This window comes from Denticeps clupeoides, chromosome 12 (genome assembly GCF_900700375.1).
Source record: "Denticeps clupeoides chromosome 12, fDenClu1.1, whole genome shotgun sequence".
Lineage (NCBI taxonomy): Eukaryota > Metazoa > Chordata > Actinopteri > Clupeiformes > Denticipitidae > Denticeps > Denticeps clupeoides.
The window spans coordinates 15,577,227-15,599,828 of record NC_041718.1 but is presented as its reverse complement, the minus strand read 5'-3'; the positions used below and the strand labels follow the sequence as shown (position 1 = coordinate 15,599,828).

Below are 22,602 nucleotides of genomic sequence, written 5' to 3'. Positions count from 1 at the left end.
TGTTGTTGATGACCTCATGTAATGGGAGTCTGGACCCCCTATAGAATCTCATGCACCTCACCAACAAATGAACAAAACAGATGAGTCTTTGAAGTCAAAACAGAAACCAAAAGGATCAAATGCATGCATATGCAGATGCTGGACGGACAAAAGCAAAACCCTATTTCATGAATTATCATTATTTGTACATGTATTACAAATCATAAAATCAAAAAATGGTGGTAGTGGCCTAGTGGGTAAGACACTCGCCTATGAACCAGACCACCAAAAAGTCACAAATTCAAACCCCACTTACTACCATTGAGTCCATGAGCTAGATGCTAACATCAACCTAACGTCTGTAGGCTTCACACTATGTACCGCTGAGTATAGGTGACTTGTCACTTGTCTTGAATATACTTCATGCTGTTGATGTGATTACAGCGGTCGACTGCCTTAGAAGATTCCAGATCAAACTATTTTAATACATCAGTGGGTGTTTAAATCAATGCGGGGGGGATGCTTTGCCCCAAGGCCTGGATAATCATGTAAAATAATCAAATCAGCTTAGTTTTTAGGGCTTAAAAAGTAAAAAAGTAAGAAAGAAAACTATCTCTTGAAAATATATAATAGTGTTATAATGATTTTGTAATTATTATTATTATTATTATTGCTACATGTCCAAGAATTTGAGAGTTTTTGGTAGCGTTATAGTTCAAGGCACTTTCTCAGATGTGGTTTATTCATTCGCGAAAGACATGGGCCTGCAGAGTTATTGAATTTCTTGAGGTAGATAGAGGTCACCTCTGGAATAAATGACATTTTCCGGAAAAAAAAGACACCTCTACCCTTTTCTTGCTTTTTGTTTCAGAAGCTATTTTATTGCCTGTCACCACATGCATTAAATTCATTTAGGGTTTGTTCTTTGTTTCCATTTATGTGAATGTTCAACACTGATTTGATTGATCCACGAAGCAATCAATATAACTTGGAGGTATTGTGTGTGTGTGTCATCTCAAAAGAATTACTGTCTAAACAATGCATCAGTCACTCTTGATTGACCTTGACATGGCCAACAAGGTACAGAAGAGGCCGGCAACGGCAAAACCCAAAAAAGACTTTCATTTTTGAAATATTTTACATTTACATTTACATTTACAGCATTTATCCAGAGCGACTTACAATCAGTAGTTACAGGGACAGTCTCCCTGGAGCAATTTAGGGTTAAGTGTCTTGCTCAGGGACACAATGGTAGTAAGTGGGATTCGAACCCGGGTCTTCTGATTCATGGGCGAGTGTGTTACCCACTAGGCCATATATGACACTTTGATCAAGACTTTGTTTTGGCAGTTGTTTCTTATATAATAGATATAAGGCAAGTTAAAAAAAAATGAAGGGACTACTTGCTATTTATCTGTGTGGCGGACCTATCCACCCAGGTCTTTTGGTTTGATGTGTAATTTGGTTTTTGTTTTTAAACATGATTTATTAAATTAGTTATAATAGCATGTGAATAACAGTAATTGAAGATATAAAATTGTTATTAAAAGTACTTTTATCAGAACTGGTATGAATGGGTATTTAACATAATACCTTATCTACAAGATTATGAATGATAATTAATGATTGATTATGAACGTGGTGATTATCTGTCCAGCATTTTGTGCTTGGCCTGGCAGGTCCTCCAGTATCTTTTTAACGGTGACATGTCTGCTGGCTGGTGGCACAGCTGGGTCCTGATTGCATGTGACAGAGCGGCCTGTGGAGGGGAGTGGCTTCACCGGGCAGGGCGGTGTGGCGTGAGTGGCAGAAAAACAATGCTGGTCTTTGTGCTGTTTGTGCTAAAGGCCTACAACTGGACTAGGCTGATATGTCCAGGTTGTGCCAGCTGCTCAGGCTGCGGTGGCACCAGATGAGAAGAGAAAGTGAGAGCGAGGGAGGGGTCACCGTAGGTCAACGTAAAAATCACAAGGAATTACACAGCTGCCAAAGCCCATCATTCAGCATGAAGTAAAATAAGGGGCATGGACACACACTTACAAAACATGTACATGCACACACACATAAACACATCCACTGCAAAGTCAGCATTCCGGCTTCTTCATCAATCAAATGCAACCACTGCTTTGGCTAATATTGGATTTCTTTGTTCTTTATCTCAACACGCCGTTCTCAGATCAACTGATTACTACCCTGAGCAGAATGTGTTCTTGCAAAATAATCAATGTTGACCTAGAGTTCATCTTACAAATATCATTTAGCGCCTTGGTTCTGAATGAATTCCTGACTGAATGGGTGCATTGATAGAATTCATCTGGACTGAGAGCGGCTTTGCGTGTTGAGATAAAGGATAATGACCACCATATTGCGGTATATCTAGTGGTGGAGGATAGTCACGTCACTTCAAAGTACCCTATTTCAGTGGAATCAGGGACCTGAACCATGATGAAAAGCAAAACAAAAAAAAAAAGTTTTCAAAGAAAAAAATATTTTCCAATTGTATAATTTATGGTGACAAATCAAATGTATATAAAATGTATATAAAATGTAAAATGTTAGCAAAATGCTAAAGAGCGCCTGACATTGGGTAACGTGGAATACTCCTTCATGAGGACAGGTCATGCCGATGCTGGCTGCACTAGTTCCTTCCCTGTGTAAAGAGGGGTGGAGCTTGTCAGGCTGTTGTAGGTCTTGGTCCTGAGGCGACTTGGCAGTGCCGTCTAAGGCCAGGTCTCTGGAGTGAGTAATATTATTACAGTAATGAAACGTACGTTACTGTGGCACATTGATGTGGCACATTGAGGTCATGAAACAAAGTTGCGGGGGGTGGGGAGGGGCCAAAACAAATCGTGTCCCTTTTCACGCCATATGCGAACACCGTGGGTTTTTTAGCCTGGTGCATGAGTATAAAGTTCTGCCGCCATGGTGGACACTGCATTTGCCTGTCCCTCTCCGAGCAACGCTCTTGTTCTCCGGTTATAAATAGGCTCCCATGATCTGTTCATAAAACTGTGAACAAATGGTTGCATAGATGTGGAGCCGTTGCCCCAGGGGTCCTGTGCTTTTTACCCGTGAACTAAGTACTCCAAAGAAGGGAGAGGTTGGTGACCGTGCCTCACAGACATCACAACCCCCCACTCAAGCAGCCTTAAAAAAAAAAGGCACACCATTTTAACACAGCCCCATCCAATTACAGATATGACAACATTTTGACAAGGGCTTCAAGGTTCAAACTATTCCATAATGGGTTTCATTGATCAGCGGTGGCTGGTATTGAATATATTGAAATAAATTGCAGGATCCATTATGACTCCATATTCAAGACATTTAGAAGATTAAAAAGTCACAGGCTGATTTGGAGGATTTTTTTTTTTTTAAGTAAATAGTAACATTTCTCATTTTGCTGTAATTTTTTGCCCTTTTGGCCCTGACATTTAATCAAGCCTTTCTGAATACTGGGCCACTGCTATTTCAGTTTTGTTTCTTTTTGTTTTTTTTAGCGTTTTTCAGATTATGGTCTTTGCACGGCATGTCTGCCTGGCATGCCACGGCACAGAGAAAATTATTGGACCAGGACAGAATTTGGCCTGCAGATAAAGATAGATGTTATGCTAATGCTCCTTCAGTCAGCGATAATATTTGCATTGGGAAAGAATAAAAAAAAAAGTTGTAATAGAAAATTTCAGCAATAAAAAAGCAAACTTAATTAGGAGTCTTTGATGGTTGCCCTGGTGTCTGGACTTTCAGAGGTGTGGTGCAGAACATCCTTCTGTCTTTCTGTAGTCAGTCCCTGAATGTAAAATAAGATTAACAATTTAATGTAATTAATCTAACATGAACTGATGCTAATTATTATATTTAATATTTTCTTTAGGTTATTTGGTAAACTACTGATCCCATTTGAAACATAATGCTGTCCGAACAACTAACAACAGCCAAAATGGGTGTTAGGTCGACAGCAGTGGTCCTCAGACATCAACCACTCAACACGTTGAAGGAGGTGAGTTGGAGCTGAAATTCAACAAATAATGGACATGGAACAGCTGCCATAGAAATGGAAAGGATTGTTTTTGTGTGGTCTAATAAATGTTTATGAAGAGATGCATACAGCACAAATAAATACTAAATAAATACAACAGTTAATTTATTTTAATTATTGTCCTCATAACGGCCTGGGACCAGGAAAATCCCTCCAATCAGTCAACTGGTAAACTGGTCATCGTCTTTCCGTTACTATAGAAACCACTGCTGGAAAAAATAATAGTGGGGTGGTTGATACCTGCCAGAGTCCTCGAGTCGGAGGATGCCAATTTCTGGCTTAGGCTAAACAAACAATGAACAAAGACAGATCAGAAGAAAACAAAAAAGCCCAAAAACTGCCTAAATATAAGGGAAGGGAATACAAATAGTAGCACAGACTAAATTTGGATCATCTGCCAGGGGCCTAAACTTCCTCTTTTGTCTTTGGTCCATTAGCATTTTGTACCTGAATTGTACTATAGAGAGGAGTTTCTATAGCAACCCACTGCCGGATTCCAAACAGGGCTCTGTGGCGTGGCTTTGAAATTCACTTAGCCATCATTTTACAGGTCTGAACGGAGAGGGGTGTTCCGAAAGCCTTTTTAATGTAAAATGATGCACTTAAAATGCCACAGGAAAACAGGAGTGCATACGTCTCTTTGATTTAACCACTCCGGGCCTCGCAGGCGGTGCCAGGAGAGACTGGGGAACGGGGAGGGGGGGCAAGACCCTCTTTCTTGAGTTTGCTGCCCTCTGCTGATTGAGAAAGATGACATTCTCTCGCACCTGCGTCTTTCTATTTTTCCAGCCTTGTGGATACAAGAGATCAAGTTCATTTCACAGGCTGAGCAGAAGAGTCTAAATTGGAACCGTGCATCCGACTGACAGCCGCGTGTGTGTGTGTGTGTGTGTGTGTGTGTGTGTGTGTGTGTGTGTGTGTGTGAGTCTTCTGCAGCGAGCACCAGCTGCATCCCCTCAGCTGTCGCCGACACCGTCTCAGAGTTCACGGATCAGGAAAAAAATGCGGAAGAGTGGCAAGAATGCTGATTCACATTTCCCCCTCCGAGCTGTTTTAAGGCTGCCTGTCCCCTGTCTCTTTTATGTTCCTTTTTTTTGGGGTGGGGGGTGTGGTCTCCTCATGGCAAGGCTGACCTCATTTCTGAGGGGGGCTGTTTTAAATTTTACTGTTATTACTGTCGAAGCCGAAGGTTGGAGCCCTTGGCCCTGTTCCCTGGCGGCTTATATGAACCTGTCCATGGTTAGCGTTCTCTCTTCGGCCAAGTTGCCGTTTCTGAGTGGGGTCGAGTTTGCAGCATGGACGAGGGCAGAACAAAGACAGGCTCCCGTAGTTGTAATCATCTCATGATGATCAGAGCTGTAATTTGTGCACCTCTTGGGTCTAAGGTGCAAGAAAAGCTGAAGAGCAGGAATCGGTGGCTGCTGGCTAAACAACCGGTGGTGACGCCGTCTGATGCTTTACAGTGTGGGAGATGAAGGCATCACTTCTGTGAATGTGCAAAGAAAACCCAGATACATTGTGAGCAATGGACTACCCTGCAAAACCGCTTTCCCACCAAAGTGGTCATGTGACACGTCCTTCCTCTGCCTCTTCAGCGCCTTCCTGCGGGAGTTGCCATGGTTTTAATGATGCCAATCATGTTTAAATAACCTTAACCAACCCCCCTCCCAGCCTGTAAATAGGACATTATGAGCCGCCCGGCTCTCTCCAAGCGAATGCATTTCACCTGCCCTCCCCATCTCCTTCCCTCCTCTCCCATTTCTACTTCCTTCATTTTTCCTGTCCTCTTTTTGTCCAGCCCCCCTCCCAATCCCAACCCCCAACCCCCAATCCCCAACCCCCAGCCTTTACTTGGCTCAAGGGCAATCATACTCAGAGCAATCCGAGTGTGAGTTTAGTCTGAGCTGACAATGCACTCGTCCCTCGCTGCCGCGCTTATCTGCACGCCTCTTCATTTGCATCGAATTCGAGTTCCGCCGCTCCTCTCTACCGCTGGCCCCTCACTGCTCCTAAAGTGGAACAAGCTCAAGCTCACACCTCTGAAAGCGAGCACCTTTTCTTTTTCTTTTTTTAGGCCTGCACCAACACTAAATGAGTATTAGTGTTAAAATGTGTATTAAGAGAACTGAATTTGTCTCATTTGCATAATATGATTTATCCCTCACACTGTCTACAGGCAACATATGCCACCCAGCGCTGGTCATTGCCAAATGTTCCGACTGGTTTTCTGCGCATTTGGCATAATTGTGTTGCCGAGGGTAAACACCGCTGCCATTGAGCGTGAGTGGGCGTGGCATGTGCATAAATCTTCATTCGCTTTCATCTAAAAATAGCAAAAGAGTGAATCTGGGCTGCAGGCATTTCGTAGCGGCCCGGGTACATTTTTTTTGGGACAGCACCACCAGCTTTGCCTGGGTCTTTGCCACTGTGACTGGGCCAATCAGTCTTCTCTGCCTGGAGGTCAAAGGTGACCCCTGCTAAAATTCACAAGTTCGGTAGGCCAGTGATGAGATGAACTTGTTCAAAAACTTTAATGAACAACCTTAAAAACCTAGAAACATCTAAACATTCTCTATCAAATAAAAACAATGAGAAGTGTTTCCATTTTAATATTTATTTTTAAAAATTGGTAAGCAGAATGTCCTGTGAATCCCAAAATCAGTGTAAACCTTACATACAAATTCAATTATACTCCTAAAATATCATATCATATTGTTGTATGACATATAAAAAAAAAAAAACTTTTATCCCAAAGAATAATTTCGAAAAAAAAAGGGAAAAATATACATGACCAAATGTTAACGGACTATTAAAACATTTACCTGCACAAACTTGACATGATGGTAGCAGGGTAAAAATAGACCATTCCAAAAGAAGGATTCATATCCTCAACTATTTCAGTGTTTCAAAGAATTTGCTGCTAATTTAACTAATTAATTTAACAAATTATTCCTGATCCGCCAAGGTGCCACTGAAGTGCGCCTGTCATGGCTGCCCACTGCTCACTAAGGGTGATGGTTAAAAGCAGAAGACAGATTTCGTTGTGTCACCGTGTGCTGTGCTGCGCATCACAATGATAATCACTTCACCTTCACTTTCACTTTCAAACCATACATGGCTGTGTGTACACAAGAATGTATAGGTGTGTGTGTGGTTGTGTGAGAAAGAGAGTCAATAAAAGAAATGTTCTGAAATTTGGAGATATATATAAGACTTGACAAGGTTAAGGTGAGAGTGAAGGGGTTGATGCTTCACTCCAGAAACAAATCTAACAGGATCTCAGCTCATAAACCTTTTCATGTGCTCACATCACAGACATTAAAATGCCACAAGACGCAAACGTCCCAGAAGTGAGATTCTGCTGAGGTGTGAGGAATCAGAACTATGACAATCTCCAGCTACTTATCTTCAAAACTACAGATACTGCAGGACATTTACACCCCAAGAAGCAACACAGCTTACATACGACTGTCGAGGAAGCACAGAGTGGAAGTAGATGGGCTGCAGGGCTATATCTGGCTTTCTACTGGATCTCCTGGACCCAGACTGTAGAGAGGACAGACCCTGTCTTGGACTGAAATGAGCCACATTCATGGATCCCAGTTTGGAATGGTGTGAAGTGAACGATCACCAAATTAGAAACATGTCTAATGTAAGAGACATGCAAAGAAAACACACACTCACATGCACACAAGGAGAGACAAAGAAAAATAAAAGAAAGAGGAATACGATTAAAACGTTTTTCAGCCTTTTTACACAGGTCCCCTTCTAAAACGATATGGTCAGCACTGCTACTCACAAATATTCACAGATTCAATATTTTAACAGTCTAGATTTATATATTGATACACTGAGGATACAAAAGCACGTTGTTAACCACATGGAATTAATGTGTTAATTACGTTTGTGCAAAAGGAGCAGGACTATAATATCATGTGATCATAGATTTCTCTGTGTCCTTCTCGCAAACATCAAAGAAAATAAAACTTAACATCAAATCAACATGTCTGCTTTCTTTCTGGTTTCTATTGTTGAATTGGTAGTGATGGAGGTGTGTGTGTGTGTGTGTGTGTGTCTGTGTTCAAAAGTGGGTCTCTTTTTCTGTGATGGTTGAGATCTTGGATTTGGAATCACAGTCGTTGACAGCGTAGGGACTCTTGCCGGCGCCAGGCCTTCGCCTCATCTTGAGGCCTGGATGAGGGGTCATCAGCTTTTTAATTCTCTGAAAAATGCAGGTATTTGACAATTAGCTTACATGTTCTGTGACTCCAGTTCTGTATGTCCAGTGAGGAGTAATGTCTTAAACTAATTTCTGATAGTCCACTTTGCATACATAGTGTACTATATGGTGTCAACTTTGGGTGAAGTTGAATGAAGTCACTTTTTTTATTTATTAATTTTTTAAAATTAATTATTATTAATTAACACATTGGGGTGGTAGTAGCCTAGAGTGTAACAGGTTCAAACCCCACTTACTACCATGGTAACCCTGAGTGTCTCAAGACTGACTGTCCCTGTCACTATGGATAAGGGCCTCTGATAAAATGTGGTAATTGTAAATGTAAATATAAGCAAAATGATTCCTATAAAATAAATAAATTCACTTAAATTTAATTAAGATTGTTCAAGGACACAAAACAGAATTTAGAAGGACACACGCACACATACACAATTTGACATCTAGAGACAGGGTTTTTCCTTCTCCAGGTGTCTTCTTTGACTGTCATTGACTCTTTGAAGGCAATTTAGAGGCTAACTTGGTTGTGTCAGCTGTCATTACACTGTCCTTAATATTCTGAAAAATGTTGTCAAAGGTGAGTCAAAAGGGAATGAAGAAGCCACAGAGCTGGAATAACACAATACCAAAAACAACATCAAATGAAACAAGGAAACTGGCAGATGACCAGAGTTTCTGATCCTGACCTCAGAAAGGGTTCCCTCTGTCTTCCAGATCTTCACGACAATGCCCAGGGGAATGCAGACCATGGAGGAGAGGGCCATCGTCCAGCCGATGCCATAGCCCCAGTCTGGGTATGTGTAAACATTGTTGTACTTCAGAGGTTTGTACTTGATCAGATAGAACAAGAAGATCCCCTGATAGAAACAGAGAGATAAAAAGAGAAAGGGACTCACTATCCATAATGGCCACAGTCTGGGGACTAAGCCAGGGTTGGGTGCTAGATCACTGCAGGGTGCACACACCATTCACTAACACACTCAAACTTGTGGAAACCCGTCCCAACACGGGAAGGGCATGAAAACTCTGCACACAACAATCTGGAGATGCGATTCAGACTCACAGTCTTGGAGGTGTGAGGCTGCTACGCGAAGCACTGTGCCACCGTGCGGCCCATAGAATTTTTAAAAAATAACATCAAACAATGAAGGACAAAATAACTCACTGTACATATTCCTGGAGTAAGAATCTTCCAGCACCATTTAATGAAAAAGATGGGCTTGTATCCAATCATGTCTTCAATATTCTGGTAAAATCTGTCACTTCCTGTGGAAAATATCACAAAAAGCACTGTAAAACATTAACTGTAACACTATTATGACAGGTATTATGGTAAATCTCACCATAACAGTAAAATACCTTAATATATAACCTAAATTACATGCAATAATAAGACTGTAATGCCATGGTCTATGCTATGCTCCATTACTACTTCATTACTAGTACATAATGCTATGCATTTATGGCAGGTGCTTAATTTTAAATATGTACCAAGAGCTGAACACCAGCAGGGGGCGTAGTAAGTACAATAATACATTTTTCAGAATACAGTGTATGGTGATGGAAGAGGAAGCACCCATTCAGCACAGACTCACTGCCTGTCTGGGTTGAAGTGGTGTCAGACCTGAATAAAGAGCAGACTAACAATCGATCCGTAGGTCCTTACCGTAGATCCATCCTATGCAGATGGATTCAAAGATGGCCACAAACAGCAGACACATTCCGCTGGCCGCGTAATAGTCAAATAACTGGAACACATACATGCCGCCCTGATGAAGCAGGCAGACAGACGTGGGTCAGTGGGGATGTTTACCTCGGCAGAAAATGTAAAATGTAAAAAAAAGTGTAAAAGCATCAGTGCCCTAATATCAGAGGTGACATAATCAATGTGGGCGAACGATCAGGTCACAAAATGCAGCAGACGTAAACTGCTGTGTTTTTGCAGTGAGAAACGAGAGAACAAGACCACGTGTCAGAAGCTCATTTGGGTGAGCAGCCAGCCTGGTTCAGGGTGCAACACAGAGTCATGACCTTTAATGGCTGATGAATGAAGCCGGAGGAGCCCGAGAGCCAAAATCTTACCTCTGTCAACATGACAAGCCCAACCAAGAAGGAAACCACCGACATGCCTAAGATGAGCAGCTCTCGGCGGTAGCCCACCCGGAAGGTCTTGGGATACATGTCCACCACGGCCGTCACCAGACTCTCTACACAAACAAACTGGTAGAAGAAAGAACAGACATCACACTTGGGTCATGAGGAGGCAATGAGGAGGTATTATGATTTTATCAAAACCCAAACCTTGGCAAATGCTAAAAATATGGATGTACTGAGATTTTTGTATCTATTTAGCTTATTAATGAAATAGCTGGAATATAAATAAATATTTAAAAAATTAATCTAATAAGCAAAACATTTCATTCAAACATTTAGAAAGGAGTGTTTAACCAAGACCTGAAAAAGATATCTCAGATGAGATGACAGAACCATTTTAACCACAGTTAAATCCAAACAGCAGCATCAGAAAACAGATAATAATCTGTGGATGACCAATAGGTAAATATCATGTAACTGGTCATGAATTTGCACAAAAGCAAATTCAACCTAATGAATTAAAATTCATTACCTGGCTGTCCAGGCCCAAAAATATGAGCATCATGAAGAAGAGACACGCCCACAGCGGAGCCCAGGGCATCATGGTCACAGCTTTGGGGTAGGCAATGAAAGCCAAGCCAGGTCCTGGAAGAAACATTATGCAAACATGAGATAAACACTGTGCAACGTCCATCAGTAAAAGACAGTAAACTAGACTTAATGCACATAATGCAAAAAAGACTCAACTGCTATTATTACAGTTAGACATTGTTAAGTTTTTGCCATGGAGTTTTTTGTACTTATATTTTTTACCAGTGTAATTTGTAGATATTATGTTTACTACTGTTTTTATTGTTTGTTATTTAAGGTTGTCTTATTTTTAACTATATGCACATTCATTTTCCGTGTTCCTTTAGAAGTGACAATGACAATAAAGATTTATTTTATCTTAGCTTAAGTCTGTGCCTGAAGTGAATTTATATCATGTTATCATGGAAATAACAATAATTATTTCCTTCTCAACTGACAAAAAGAACAGTGGAACAGGATTCAGTCTCATTGCCTTTTCTTACGGAGTCTGTCCTTTTCCATTTGCCTACAAATGTCATAAATCATTCAGGTTGACTTTACGTTGAATAAGTCATACCATAAGATAGCATCTGTGTGGAGTCAAGCCATTACGTAACAACCTTTCAGCAGTACTCACCTGATTCTGCCACCATTTCAATCGGCACGTTCTGCTCGTAGGCCATAAACCCGAGCACAGAGAAGATGGCAAAGCCTGCGACAAAACTCGTACCACTGTTCAAGCAGCACAGCATGATGCAGTCCCTGGTGCAGAGAAAGAACCAGGATGTCTTTTTTTTCCTTTAGGCATTTGGCCTTATTTATCTTTTTTATATATTGAGGTGTGTTAACTAACAACTGTGAATAGTAATCTGGGGCACAGTGCATATCATTCCACTTCCATATGACTGACTAAATCTAAAGCATCTCAAATATGTGAGCATATGTGTGACTGTAACACACAAGGGCAAATGTCTACAGTTATGAAGGCCATCTAAACAGAAATATTTTGTGCCGATACTAAGTGTAAATGCAAGCTGCATAAAGTATTACCTATAGCAGTTGTTATGATAGCTGTTGTAGCTGCCTAAGGCAGTGAGGCAACCCAAACAGATCGCGTAAGAGAAGAAGATCTGTGTTCCGGCATCCACCCAGACCTGTGATGGTGGGAAAAACACTAAGAATTTAGTTCAGCAAAAGCATTGCTATAGGGAGCAGACCCATGCAAAATATTCAATCAGCAACAAGAATCGCCAAGCTATCCTTTTGAATGAAATTAGTTAAAAAGATGAGCATTTCTTGAAATTCTTATAATGACCTGTGTGAAATTCCCCTGTTTATTGACTGCCTCTCTGCAATTGCATTTTTTGAGTGTCAGGGCCCTCACACGCATGAATGTGTATCCGAACCGCATCTGTTCCTCTGATTGGTCACTTTGTCTACTGACCATGACATCAGATTAGTTTCAAGCATTCAGTTTTACACTAACTTATATACTAAATCAAGTAAAGTCTTTTATAGAAATGAACTGATGATTTAAATCAGTTCAAGGCAATTCATCCCATCTCAATACCATTTACAGCCTTTATCAGACGTGACTTAACAATCAGTAGTTACAGGGACAGTCCCCCTGGAGACACTCAGGGTTAAGACTTTGTGGTAGCTGTTACCTTATAGACTTTTTGTGACTTTGTGGTTGTCTGATTCATTGGCATGTTTCCCTGCTTTTCAATGACACCACAAAGGGGACATCACAAATGAAATCTCTGTTATACCCACTGCCAAACTGATAGATTATCAGAACTGTCATTCATGAATTCTAAATTAAACTAGTGAACTAGTGAATCTGACTTTGTGAACACTATGCCTGGGTGTTTTAAGTCACCAAATCAATGAGACATCAGACATTTTTGTAAAAATGTAATTCACTAACGCCACCATAGCACATAAAAAAAATTGCAAATCCAGACTTTTAAATATATGATACTATATAATAATATTATCAATTGCTTCAATTTCAGATGGCTCTCACTGAGCTTCCCACTTAACTATTGAGCCACTAATCTAATTTAGCACAAAAACAATTGACAACTCACTATTTGCTGCCCCCAAGGAGTTACCAAGGAAACCCAACTGACCTCACAAACACAAACCAGCTTCCATCCAAGAACAACCTTTCTCTGTGGATGTTCATTGATGTCCTCTTTGGTTCACACATGGCTACTGCTGGCGTTGGTTTTTTAATTATTATTATTCTTTCTTCTGATTGGCCCTAGTGCTTTGAAATATGCAAGATTTCCCACTGGTGTCGTGGCTACCTTGGACTGTTTAGTGATGTTGGGGCTACAGAAGTGAATGTTACATGTGAGACAATCCAGCTCGGCCTTTAATGCCCACCTTTCCCAACCAGCGTTCTCATGCAACCCTTATTTAAAAAGTGATTTCCTGACTGTTTTGGAAAGGTGGTGAGTTAGGAACTGTTTACACCAAACTAGAGGCATCTGACACTTATTGATGGTGTCTTGGACAGCTTGCTGACCTGAAGGACCCGGTGTCATGAAAGAACAGCATGTGGAGAGGACGGCTAGCACAGACAGCGCAAATAGACCCCTCGTTGTTCTCCTGAAAGCTAATTAGGGCCCGGAGTCAGAGCCTCTCCCACACAGCAGGCCCCGCCCTCAGATGATAAGGAGGAAAGGCAAACTATTGGCCATCTCTGGATGTGTCCCATTACATGTATATCAGACCAGCAACACTGAATAACATTTTTGTGCAAATCCAAGGGGGCAAGAACCAAATCTACTAAGAGGGAGAGCGTCCAAAACACTTCAATCTGGGCACCTATCATAAGGGATCAGTGGAGCTGGATCTTTGGGTGCGAGGGCTGCTGCTCAATGCTAAGAGTCCACTGAGGGCCATCAGGGACAGCATAAATGTACAAAGACTTGACACAAGTGCAGGTTACCATGGCACCACAAAGTGCACACTCATGAATCTCATTATCTGACACTGAAAGCAACAATAATTTTCTTTTCCCCCCTAAAAGTCTTTTAATTTTCCTTACGATATATTTGGTCATGCACTCAGGTGGCTAAATATCACACCAGGACTGGTGGCATTCAGTCGCTGGTGGTTGCCTAGCAACCTCAGACGTCTGCTTTCTCCAGGTCAGGTCAGGTACTCTATTCATCATAGGGAGGACCGCTGCATCTTGTTGCACAGGGATTACAATTTCCCACCTCTAACAATGGCCGACTCGCCTGATCCTCTTTACCCTCCGTGTGTTTAAACCCAAAACACTTGGCTGCACAAAAGCCAGACAGGATGTTCATAGCTGAGCCATTCCTGCACGACTGCATGCTCCTCAGCATGGCGCATGCACTCATTTACATGAGGAGAAAATGGTAGAAAGGTGAGGGTGAGAGATGGAACTGCCTCACCTGAGGGTCAGACAAACGTGACATGTCCGGATAAAGGTAGAATTTAATCCCGTCAGCGGCTCCAGGTAGTGTTATGCCCCGTATGAGTAAGATCACCAGCATGAAGTAGGGGAACGTAGCTGTGACATACACCACCTGAAGATGGAGAAGTAGTTACTTTATTATGACACTTACACTATCATTTTAATGGCATCAATACTTATTCATCATTATACAATACATTCATCACCTCAGTAATTAAAGGGACAATATATTCAAACCTAGGACTTTTTAGATATATAGATTACCTACCACGTCATGTATCGATATAGCGACTGTTCTAATTTATTGCAAAATATATGCAACAATAAAACCTTTGTGCAAGCTTCTACCAACATGCAACAGAGATATGTGACAAAGGTGAACAATATGACCTGATGAAGGCTGCTTTGACCACCATTTGTATATTAATGATCGAGCTCACTGACACATGGATAATGGATGCCTTTTTAAACTGTTCTCCAACCGTCCCACAAAGAACCTCAGCATGTTTAAGGACGTGAGAACACACGCGTGAGTGGAGGCCTTAGTTCTAGAGGAGGAGGGAAGGGGTTAAGAAATGTTCTTAGGCAACGCCAAGTAAGCAGGTTCTTTTATGAAAAGCCTAATTGAGAGCAGATTGAAAGACTAATTCTGTGGAGGAAGGAAGAGGTTGAGAGCCAGAGGTTTTCTGCAGGAAGAAGCACTCAGTGTGCACCCACCCGCAAGCTGTGAAAGGAAAAAAATTCAGGCACAAAATAACACTCTCAAGGATGCTTCTTAAGTTATGAGTTGTCAACATGATGTTCCTAGCTGCATTCAGCACAGCGCCTTCACATGCAGGATCTAGGAAGAATTGCACCCCCCCATACCATGCATACCATCCAGAGTGGTCCATGCATCACAGAGCTGAGGTCCCAAATCTTGCACAATTTACAAGTCCCAGCCCTGGCACCTCTTCCACTTTAGCGTGAGGCTATTCATGATTCTCAGAAATCTGCTCAACATTTTAAGGCGCTTTCAAATGCAGGAACAAAACCAACCTTGGGGGGCACGATAGGTCCCCCTCTCCCTGGCATCCAAACAAGACCAGGCAGGCACAAGGAAAAAGAAGTGTTCAGCCCGGTTTCCATGCATGAGGAGCCCTAGTGAGTTGTGCTGGCAGTGTGGGAAAATGTGCAGCAAAACACCTTGCAATTACTTCTAATGTCTTGTGTCTGACCAAGGTCACTCTACTGTACCATATACATCCAAGTTAATGTATTTTTTAAAGTTACAGTTACAATGCTGCAGACCTTCAGTGAATGTGTGCTTTCCAGTAGTGCTTTTTGTTAAAAAAAAAATGCAATGTAAATTCTGGTCATGTGACAATAACTATAACAAAATAAATCATGTAATATAGTTGACAAAAAGACAAGACTAAATGTTGTTTATAAAATAAAAATTAGACTAAAATTTCTCGAAATTTTCATTGATGATAACGAGTCAAGACATTATTTCTTTGTCGCATTATTACTGGAGTATTTCTGTTTCCTGTGTCTCCCATCTGGCCACATTGAAGACTCCACTTATTCAATTCCCTTTGGGGCATAATTTAGATTTTAGGATTCTGGTGGTGGGTTAGCTGCTGGATGGGGGAGGAAGGGTGACATTTGGACACACTTTCTTTACAATAAAAAGTATGCAGAATGTGTGGTTGAAAAAAAACGGGGAGACATGTGGCCACGGGAATGGAAGTAGCATATTCTTGAGTCTGTAAGATATCAACAATATAACACTGAGATAACCTGGTTTGAAATGGGTTGGGCCATTCTACTAGGTACTTGTACTATACTGACTAGGTTAAACAGATTTGCATTACTAAAAAGAGACAAAAAAACAATTGACTAATCATTGACTAAGACAGTCATGGATAATTATGACTAAAATAGGACTAAAATGCTCAGACTTTTAGTTAACTGAAACTTGACTAGACTAAAATGAATATGGAAGTGACTAAGATAAAAAATAAAATGACAGTTTGACGCAAAGACTAGACTAAAACTAAAAACAACTATGCTTTCCAGCAATGACTTTAGTCCAATCCTTCCTGGCACCTTGTCAAGCATGCAAAGTGAATGTTATGCAATGAATACATAACTGATCTGCCTTGTTCAACATCCAATCGAATTTAGCTAATATATTGAAAACGTTTCAGTTACATTTGTTTTCTTGTAATTTTTGAGAATGCAGTAAATGTTTTGAGAGTGCAGTATACTACAGTATTTGTCTGATGGTTTGCCCCAAACCTCTGGCCTGTAGCATATGTAGCATATCAAAAAATTTACTGCATTCTCAAAAATGACAAGAAAACAAATGTAACTGAAACATTTTCAATATATTAGCTAAATTCGATTGGATTGGGGCAGTGGTGGCGTAGCGGTTAAGGAAGTGGCCCCGTAACCAGAAGGTTGCCGGTTCAAATCCCAATCCGCCAAGGTGCCACTGAGGTGCCACTGAGCAAAACACCGTCCCCACACACTGCTCCCTGGGCGCCTGTCATGGCTGACCACTGCTCACCAAGGGTGATGGGTTAAATGCAAAGGACAAATTTCACTGTGTGCACAGTGTGCTGTGCTCCTGTGTATCACAGTGACAATCACTTCACTTCACTTTCACTTATTATATATTTGTAAAATCAAGTACGATGACTTTGAGCCAAGATGTTTTTGCCTAAGGATTTGGTACTTGTTTTTTAACCCAAACACCGGGTATTAGATCGAGACCAGTGTGGTTTGGAGGGAGTTTTAGTTCAGTATTAAAAGTGAAAACGTGTTGTATTACTTCCGATTTAAAATCTGTTCTCCTTGTACTGACACTCACTGCATAAATATGACAAGCGATGCCACCAGTAGGAAGTGAATGCAACAGACAGAATCCAGCGTAAATTGGGAAATAAATACCCTTTAGTCCGAGTGTAGCCTCTGGTGTGAATATTGGAGAGCTCGCCTACAGAAAATGTTGTACCGTGATTAATTAGTGAAATAAGAGACGAGAGCGTATGGGTCACTTTGGCAAGCTGAGTCACAGCCTGGCTCTGAGATGCACGTGAGTGGGTTTTCGCTTAAATAAATCATAAAGCGTAGGACTTCACTTTCACTCCCACCAAGTTGCCAGCGTAGGACCCTGGTGTCCTGCTGCTTCTCGGCTGCTGAAATTTGCAGTAAAGCATTATAATTTCATGCGCCGGTTTAACTGGGGAGCAAAAACAGCTTAGCCATTGTGCATTATGGTCAGACCTGTACGGTGGTTAAAATTTTTTTTAAAAAACTCACTCTCTAGGACTAATTCCACTGAAAATAGAAGCAGGCAAATCAAGAGGAAGCTCTCTGCATGCTCCTCATGAACGCTCTACTTTCGCCCAGTGAATGCTGAAATCAATCTTGGACTGTCGGTTGAAGCCTTGCCATGAAGGAGCATTCTTTCCTGTTACTTCATGTCCAAACAAAAGCCACTTCAGGAGATATAGGCATCAGTGCCGAGGTCCTTTTTTCCTGGACCTGTACAATGTGGGCCCATTTATTTTTCCCCACACATCCCTCTTCCTTTCTCTCGCCTTTCTTTATGGCTCATTGAATCTGTTAGACTTTCTTAAAGGCAGCAGAAAGAAAAGCATCCAGAAGAAGGCAAGAAGCGGAGTTCTGCAGCCCGGCGGTTGCACGGCGACCCCTCAGATGCGGGCCGATTCCGGGTGCAAGGCAAAGGTGGCGAGAGGAAGGCCAGATTTGGTGATCTGGAATAATTCCGGGTGTTTTCTCTCTGCTCTCTGGGGAAGGGGGCAGGGTGTGAATTTAATGCTGGCACATTCGGTTTCATTCATGGCCTCAACTGTTTCCTTTTATTGATCTTTTTTTTGCACATGGACAACTTGTTCGATTATTTCAGTTATCCAGTGAGACCGTCAGTATGGCTGATCCTTCAAGCACATAGACTATGTGCTGCAGATGGTCCATATTTCCTAGCATTTTTATGTTTTTGTGACATTATATAAGTAATGTCAGAAGTGATAACAGCACCTCCAAAAAAATGGTGATCATGTTTGTGCACATATTTTCAGTGTTGTGCCTGAAAACTGCGTTAATTGAACATATTCATATTTTTTGTGCACACTGAACTGAACCAATAATTTTACAAACAATAAAAGTAAAAGACGAGGGGCGGTCACTCTTGCGAAGATCAGCACTGTGTCTGTACCAGTCTGCCAGCACGACTAAGCTCAAAAGGTATCTGGAATGGATCAGCCAGCAATCGACTGGATTCTGAGATTTAAACCCAACGGGCGTTGCAGCCAGCACCCAGCATGGCCAAAGCATTTTTAAGCATTTTGATGGTTTTTAATAATTTTTAAAAAAAGAGCTATAAGTATGATCTAGTTCTTTTTCATTTGTAAAGTGGTTATGTTTCTGTGCAAGTTATTATTTAGTACGTGTTTTGTCTGCACACACAGTTAACTAATGAGAAGCAGCGGCATCCAGTTACCTTGCCAGTAGACTTGGGCCCTTTCCATATGCAGAAGTAGCAAATGATCCATGCCACCAGCAGACACAGTGCCAGTTCCCAGCGCAGCTTCCCAACATGCTCAATACCACTGGATATTTTCAGAACCCGCCGCCTGTCAGGGGGAAATGCATTTTTCAAATCAGCATGCGTCCAGCCCAAGGACATGTTCAAAAGACACACAAGACGGCCATCAGACAGGAAACGTGAATAAAATTCTCAGTTGAAGTAGGGCTCATCTACAATGGCACTGGGACAACGCTTCGTCCGTCAAAGTCACCATAACCAGCACCATTCATCATTTCTGACAGGCTCCTGGGCAACCGCCCTATGGAAGGAACCTACAGGCTTTCAGCTCTTTGACAGTGACGGCTCAGGACCTTCCCAGTGTCGGCCAGTCGGAGTCTCACACTGAGTCAGAGCTGCCGAACTGCCGCAGCCTCGCCGGGTCCTCGCTGCCCTCCGCTGGCAGGGGTACAGCGAGTCTGAATGGGGAGGCCAGTCAGCTGGCGCCAAATTTGTGCCATACCATTTCTAGCTGTGCCAGTGCCCTTTCGGTGCTTGTTGACAACAGAGGCGTAAAAGGGATGACAAATTATCGGAGAAAAAAGGTTAACGGTTTGTTCCGAGCGGCGGTGCATCGCTGGGAATGTTCGGGTTCTCCGTCTCCTCCACCGTCGCCATTGGCGTTTGATAACTTCAGCCCGCCGAACCCGCCGAACTCGGCGAGGGGGCTAAACCTCGCTGATTCCCGTTGGCCTTTCATACTCACTCCCAAAATTCCATCACAGGAGACGTGGCGTACGGGTTGGAAATATTGGAGCTGTTCGGGTTCTGAAACTCCATGCAGTTCTCTGCAGAGCAGACACAACCAAGTCAGCTCCAGCGTTCGTCTACAGTGCATTAACGTTCATTCGGCTGGGAATCGATAACACCATGACTAATTTATTAGCCCCTAATGACATGCCTCATTAATGCCAACCTGTGTTCCACTCATGCCCGCAAGATGCCCACGGCAGCTCCGTCGTAAAGCAGTTGAACAGGTAGAAGATTGCCCAGGCCAGGATGACCACATAATAAACGTTGAGATGGGCTTCGATGACCTGTGTGGCGTATCCAATGCCTAAAAGTCAATCAATGTATTAACAAAGCAGTAATTAAAGCGGCAATTTGGCTGAGGCGTTAATCTGAATGGACCAAATCGTAACTTCACCCTCAAAGAGCGGGCACACTTTCCGCCAACACGTGATCCCTCCTTCGCTGGTGAACTGTCCCAGTGCCGTCTCGAGGAAGAACACGGGGATCCCACAGCAGACAAAGAAGATGACATATGGCACCAGGAAAGCCCCTGCCAAACAGAAGATGTCTGTGGTCTCTGAGCAATACACGTGAGAGAGAAATGCCAGAAGGTTCTGCCATTTCAAAGATGGGCTGGGTGCTGCGTTAATGTTCATGTAAAATGAATAAACGTGTACCAGGATGTGGCTGTGGGGAATAACAGTTGAAACAGATGGTCAGTAAATAAAGTCCATTTCTCTCCAGAGTGTGAGATTCTGTCACTGAACAAGTTCAGAGGACACGCTGTATGATGATGATGATGATGGTGGTGGTGGTGGTAGGGAAGATGAGATGTCCTTACCTCCTCCATTCTTGTAACAGAGGTATGGGAACCTCCACACGTTGCCAAGTCCGATAATCTCCCCCGCCACGGACAGCACGAACTCGATCTTATTGTTCCACTGGCCGCGCTCGTTCACTTTCTTGTCGTTGCCGCGCGCTGCGCCCGGGTTCGAAGCCTCGGCGTCCACGGCGTCCTCCGTCTTGCCATTTATAATGGGACTCGTTTTTTCGCCTGTCATGACGCTCCAACAGCCTGAAAGAAATCGATCGGAGCTCCGTGTGCCGCGGGCGGATTTAAACAACTGCAAAGTGCATCAGCTTTTACTTTGTAGGATCAAAGAACGAAAGGAAGAAAGAAATGAAAGAAAGGAATGATTTTTTTTTTAAATCAAGCCAACGCTCCGGGGTTAAAAAGCAACAGCTGAGTTTGGGACAGGAGGCATAAAGCGCGTCAAGCCCGGGGTGAATTAAATAGGGGTACCGCGTAACACCCCCGAGGCACCTCTGGTTTTAAAAAAAAAAAAGGCGAAGTTGAGAAGACTCACCAGTGCAGGTCGGTGCGGTGGCGCGACGAGAAGAAGGGAGGGGAAGGGGGGGAGAGGGACACACGCGGATGGAGGGTCGGGGCGCTGGGACGCGGCCGCGGAGAAGCCTGTCTGGTACCCGGCGCGCAGGACAGCTCGCGAGTGTCGCCGCACCTCAGACTCGGCGACCTGATCCCAGAACGCCTCTCTCATTGGAATCGAGCCATGTGGTCACTGCACCCGGGCGGCGGAGCATCAGAGCCGCGGACGGGGGGTCACCGGCGCGCAACGGACGCACGGGGCTGCGCGTGTGTCCCCTGACCTGTGCCACTGTTAACAGGATCTTTCCACAGGTGACTGTTGCACTGGGACAGCCGACGGTGTGTGTGTGTGTGTGTGTGTGTGTGTGTGTGTATGTGAATGACGCCTTGACCTCTGGGAATGTGGACACCTTGGTGACGCGAAACGTCGTAGTAAATGTTTTAATAAAAGTTACTGTTTCACAGGTCGTGTTAGGTCATCATTGTATCTGCCACACTTTAACTCACTTCAACTGGGGTGGTAGTAGCCTAGTGAGTAACACACTCGCCCATGAACCAGAAGACCCAGGTTCAAATCCCACTTACTACCATCCTGTCCCTGAGCAAGACACTTAACCCCGAGTGTCTCCAGGGGGGACTGTCCCTGTAACTACTGGCTGTAAGTCGCTCTGGATAAGGCCGTCTGATAAATGTAAATGAATGTAAATGTGATGTAACTGCCACGCTTTATGGTAACATGTTTGGTGAGGCTAATCGGTGTGCCACGGCAGGCCTGTAACAACGGCTGATAATAATGAAAAAGAGTCACATTCACGGATGCAGTTTCTCTGATTTCTTTCACACTTCACCGATGCAGTTTCTACTGGGCAGAATCAGCTGTATGCCACCCCCCCCCAATACCCACACACAGCCCATCTAAAACCATGGAAAAGAGTGACCCAGTCTCTATACCCCCTCAATTAAGGGTCAGCTGTCATTTAAAGGAAAAAAAGCAGGAGAAGGAGCAGGGTCCTGCATAAAAAGCTCGGCCACCAAGGACGCTGGCAGACTGTCACTGCTGTCTTCAGTACAACTCAGTACCATAAGTACTCATGCAAAGTATCAAAGGAGAACCATTCCACAAAATACAACTACGAACCTGTTGTGGCCGGGTTCCTTCATAGTGGCATAAAATACTCAGCTACAACATTATGACCACTGACCGGTGACATTAATATCATTCATTATCTTGTTACAGTGACACCCGGGATATACAAAAATAAGACGTCCTAGAGCTTAATGAATAAAACATTCTTATTAAATACTTTAAATAGTTGAATGTGCTGACAACAAAATCACACAAAGATTAACGATGGAAATCAAATTTATCAGCCCATGGAGGTCTGGACTCACACTCAAAATTAAAGTGGAAAAACACACAACAGGCTGATCCTTAAAACCGGTCAAAATGAGGTTCAGTAGTGTGTGTGGCCTCCCATATGCCTGGTCATGCTCCTGATGAGGTGAC

The 22,602-nt window shown here is 42.9% G+C and overlaps 1 protein-coding gene across 1 annotated transcript; it reads right to left on the bottom strand.

The window, feature by feature from the left end:
• Positions 1-6,616: 6,616 nt before the first annotated feature.
• On the bottom strand, positions 6,617-21,638 carry slc6a11b (solute carrier family 6 member 11b). The gene is made up of 15 exons (XM_028998212.1): positions 21,076-21,638; positions 20,550-20,783; positions 20,124-20,258; positions 19,893-20,033; positions 19,683-19,764; positions 18,893-19,025; positions 14,357-14,491; positions 11,970-12,073; positions 11,557-11,681; positions 10,882-10,994; positions 10,338-10,475; positions 9,922-10,024; positions 9,421-9,521; positions 8,942-9,112; positions 6,617-8,240 (listed from the first exon to the last, which is right to left on the bottom strand). Exons 2-15 carry the CDS (start codon positions 20,767-20,769, stop codon positions 8,100-8,102), a joined length of 1,842 nt encoding a protein of 613 aa, XP_028854045.1. The 5' UTR covers positions 20,770-20,783; positions 21,076-21,638; the 3' UTR covers positions 6,617-8,099.
• Between the last annotated feature and the right edge of the window lie 964 nt (positions 21,639-22,602).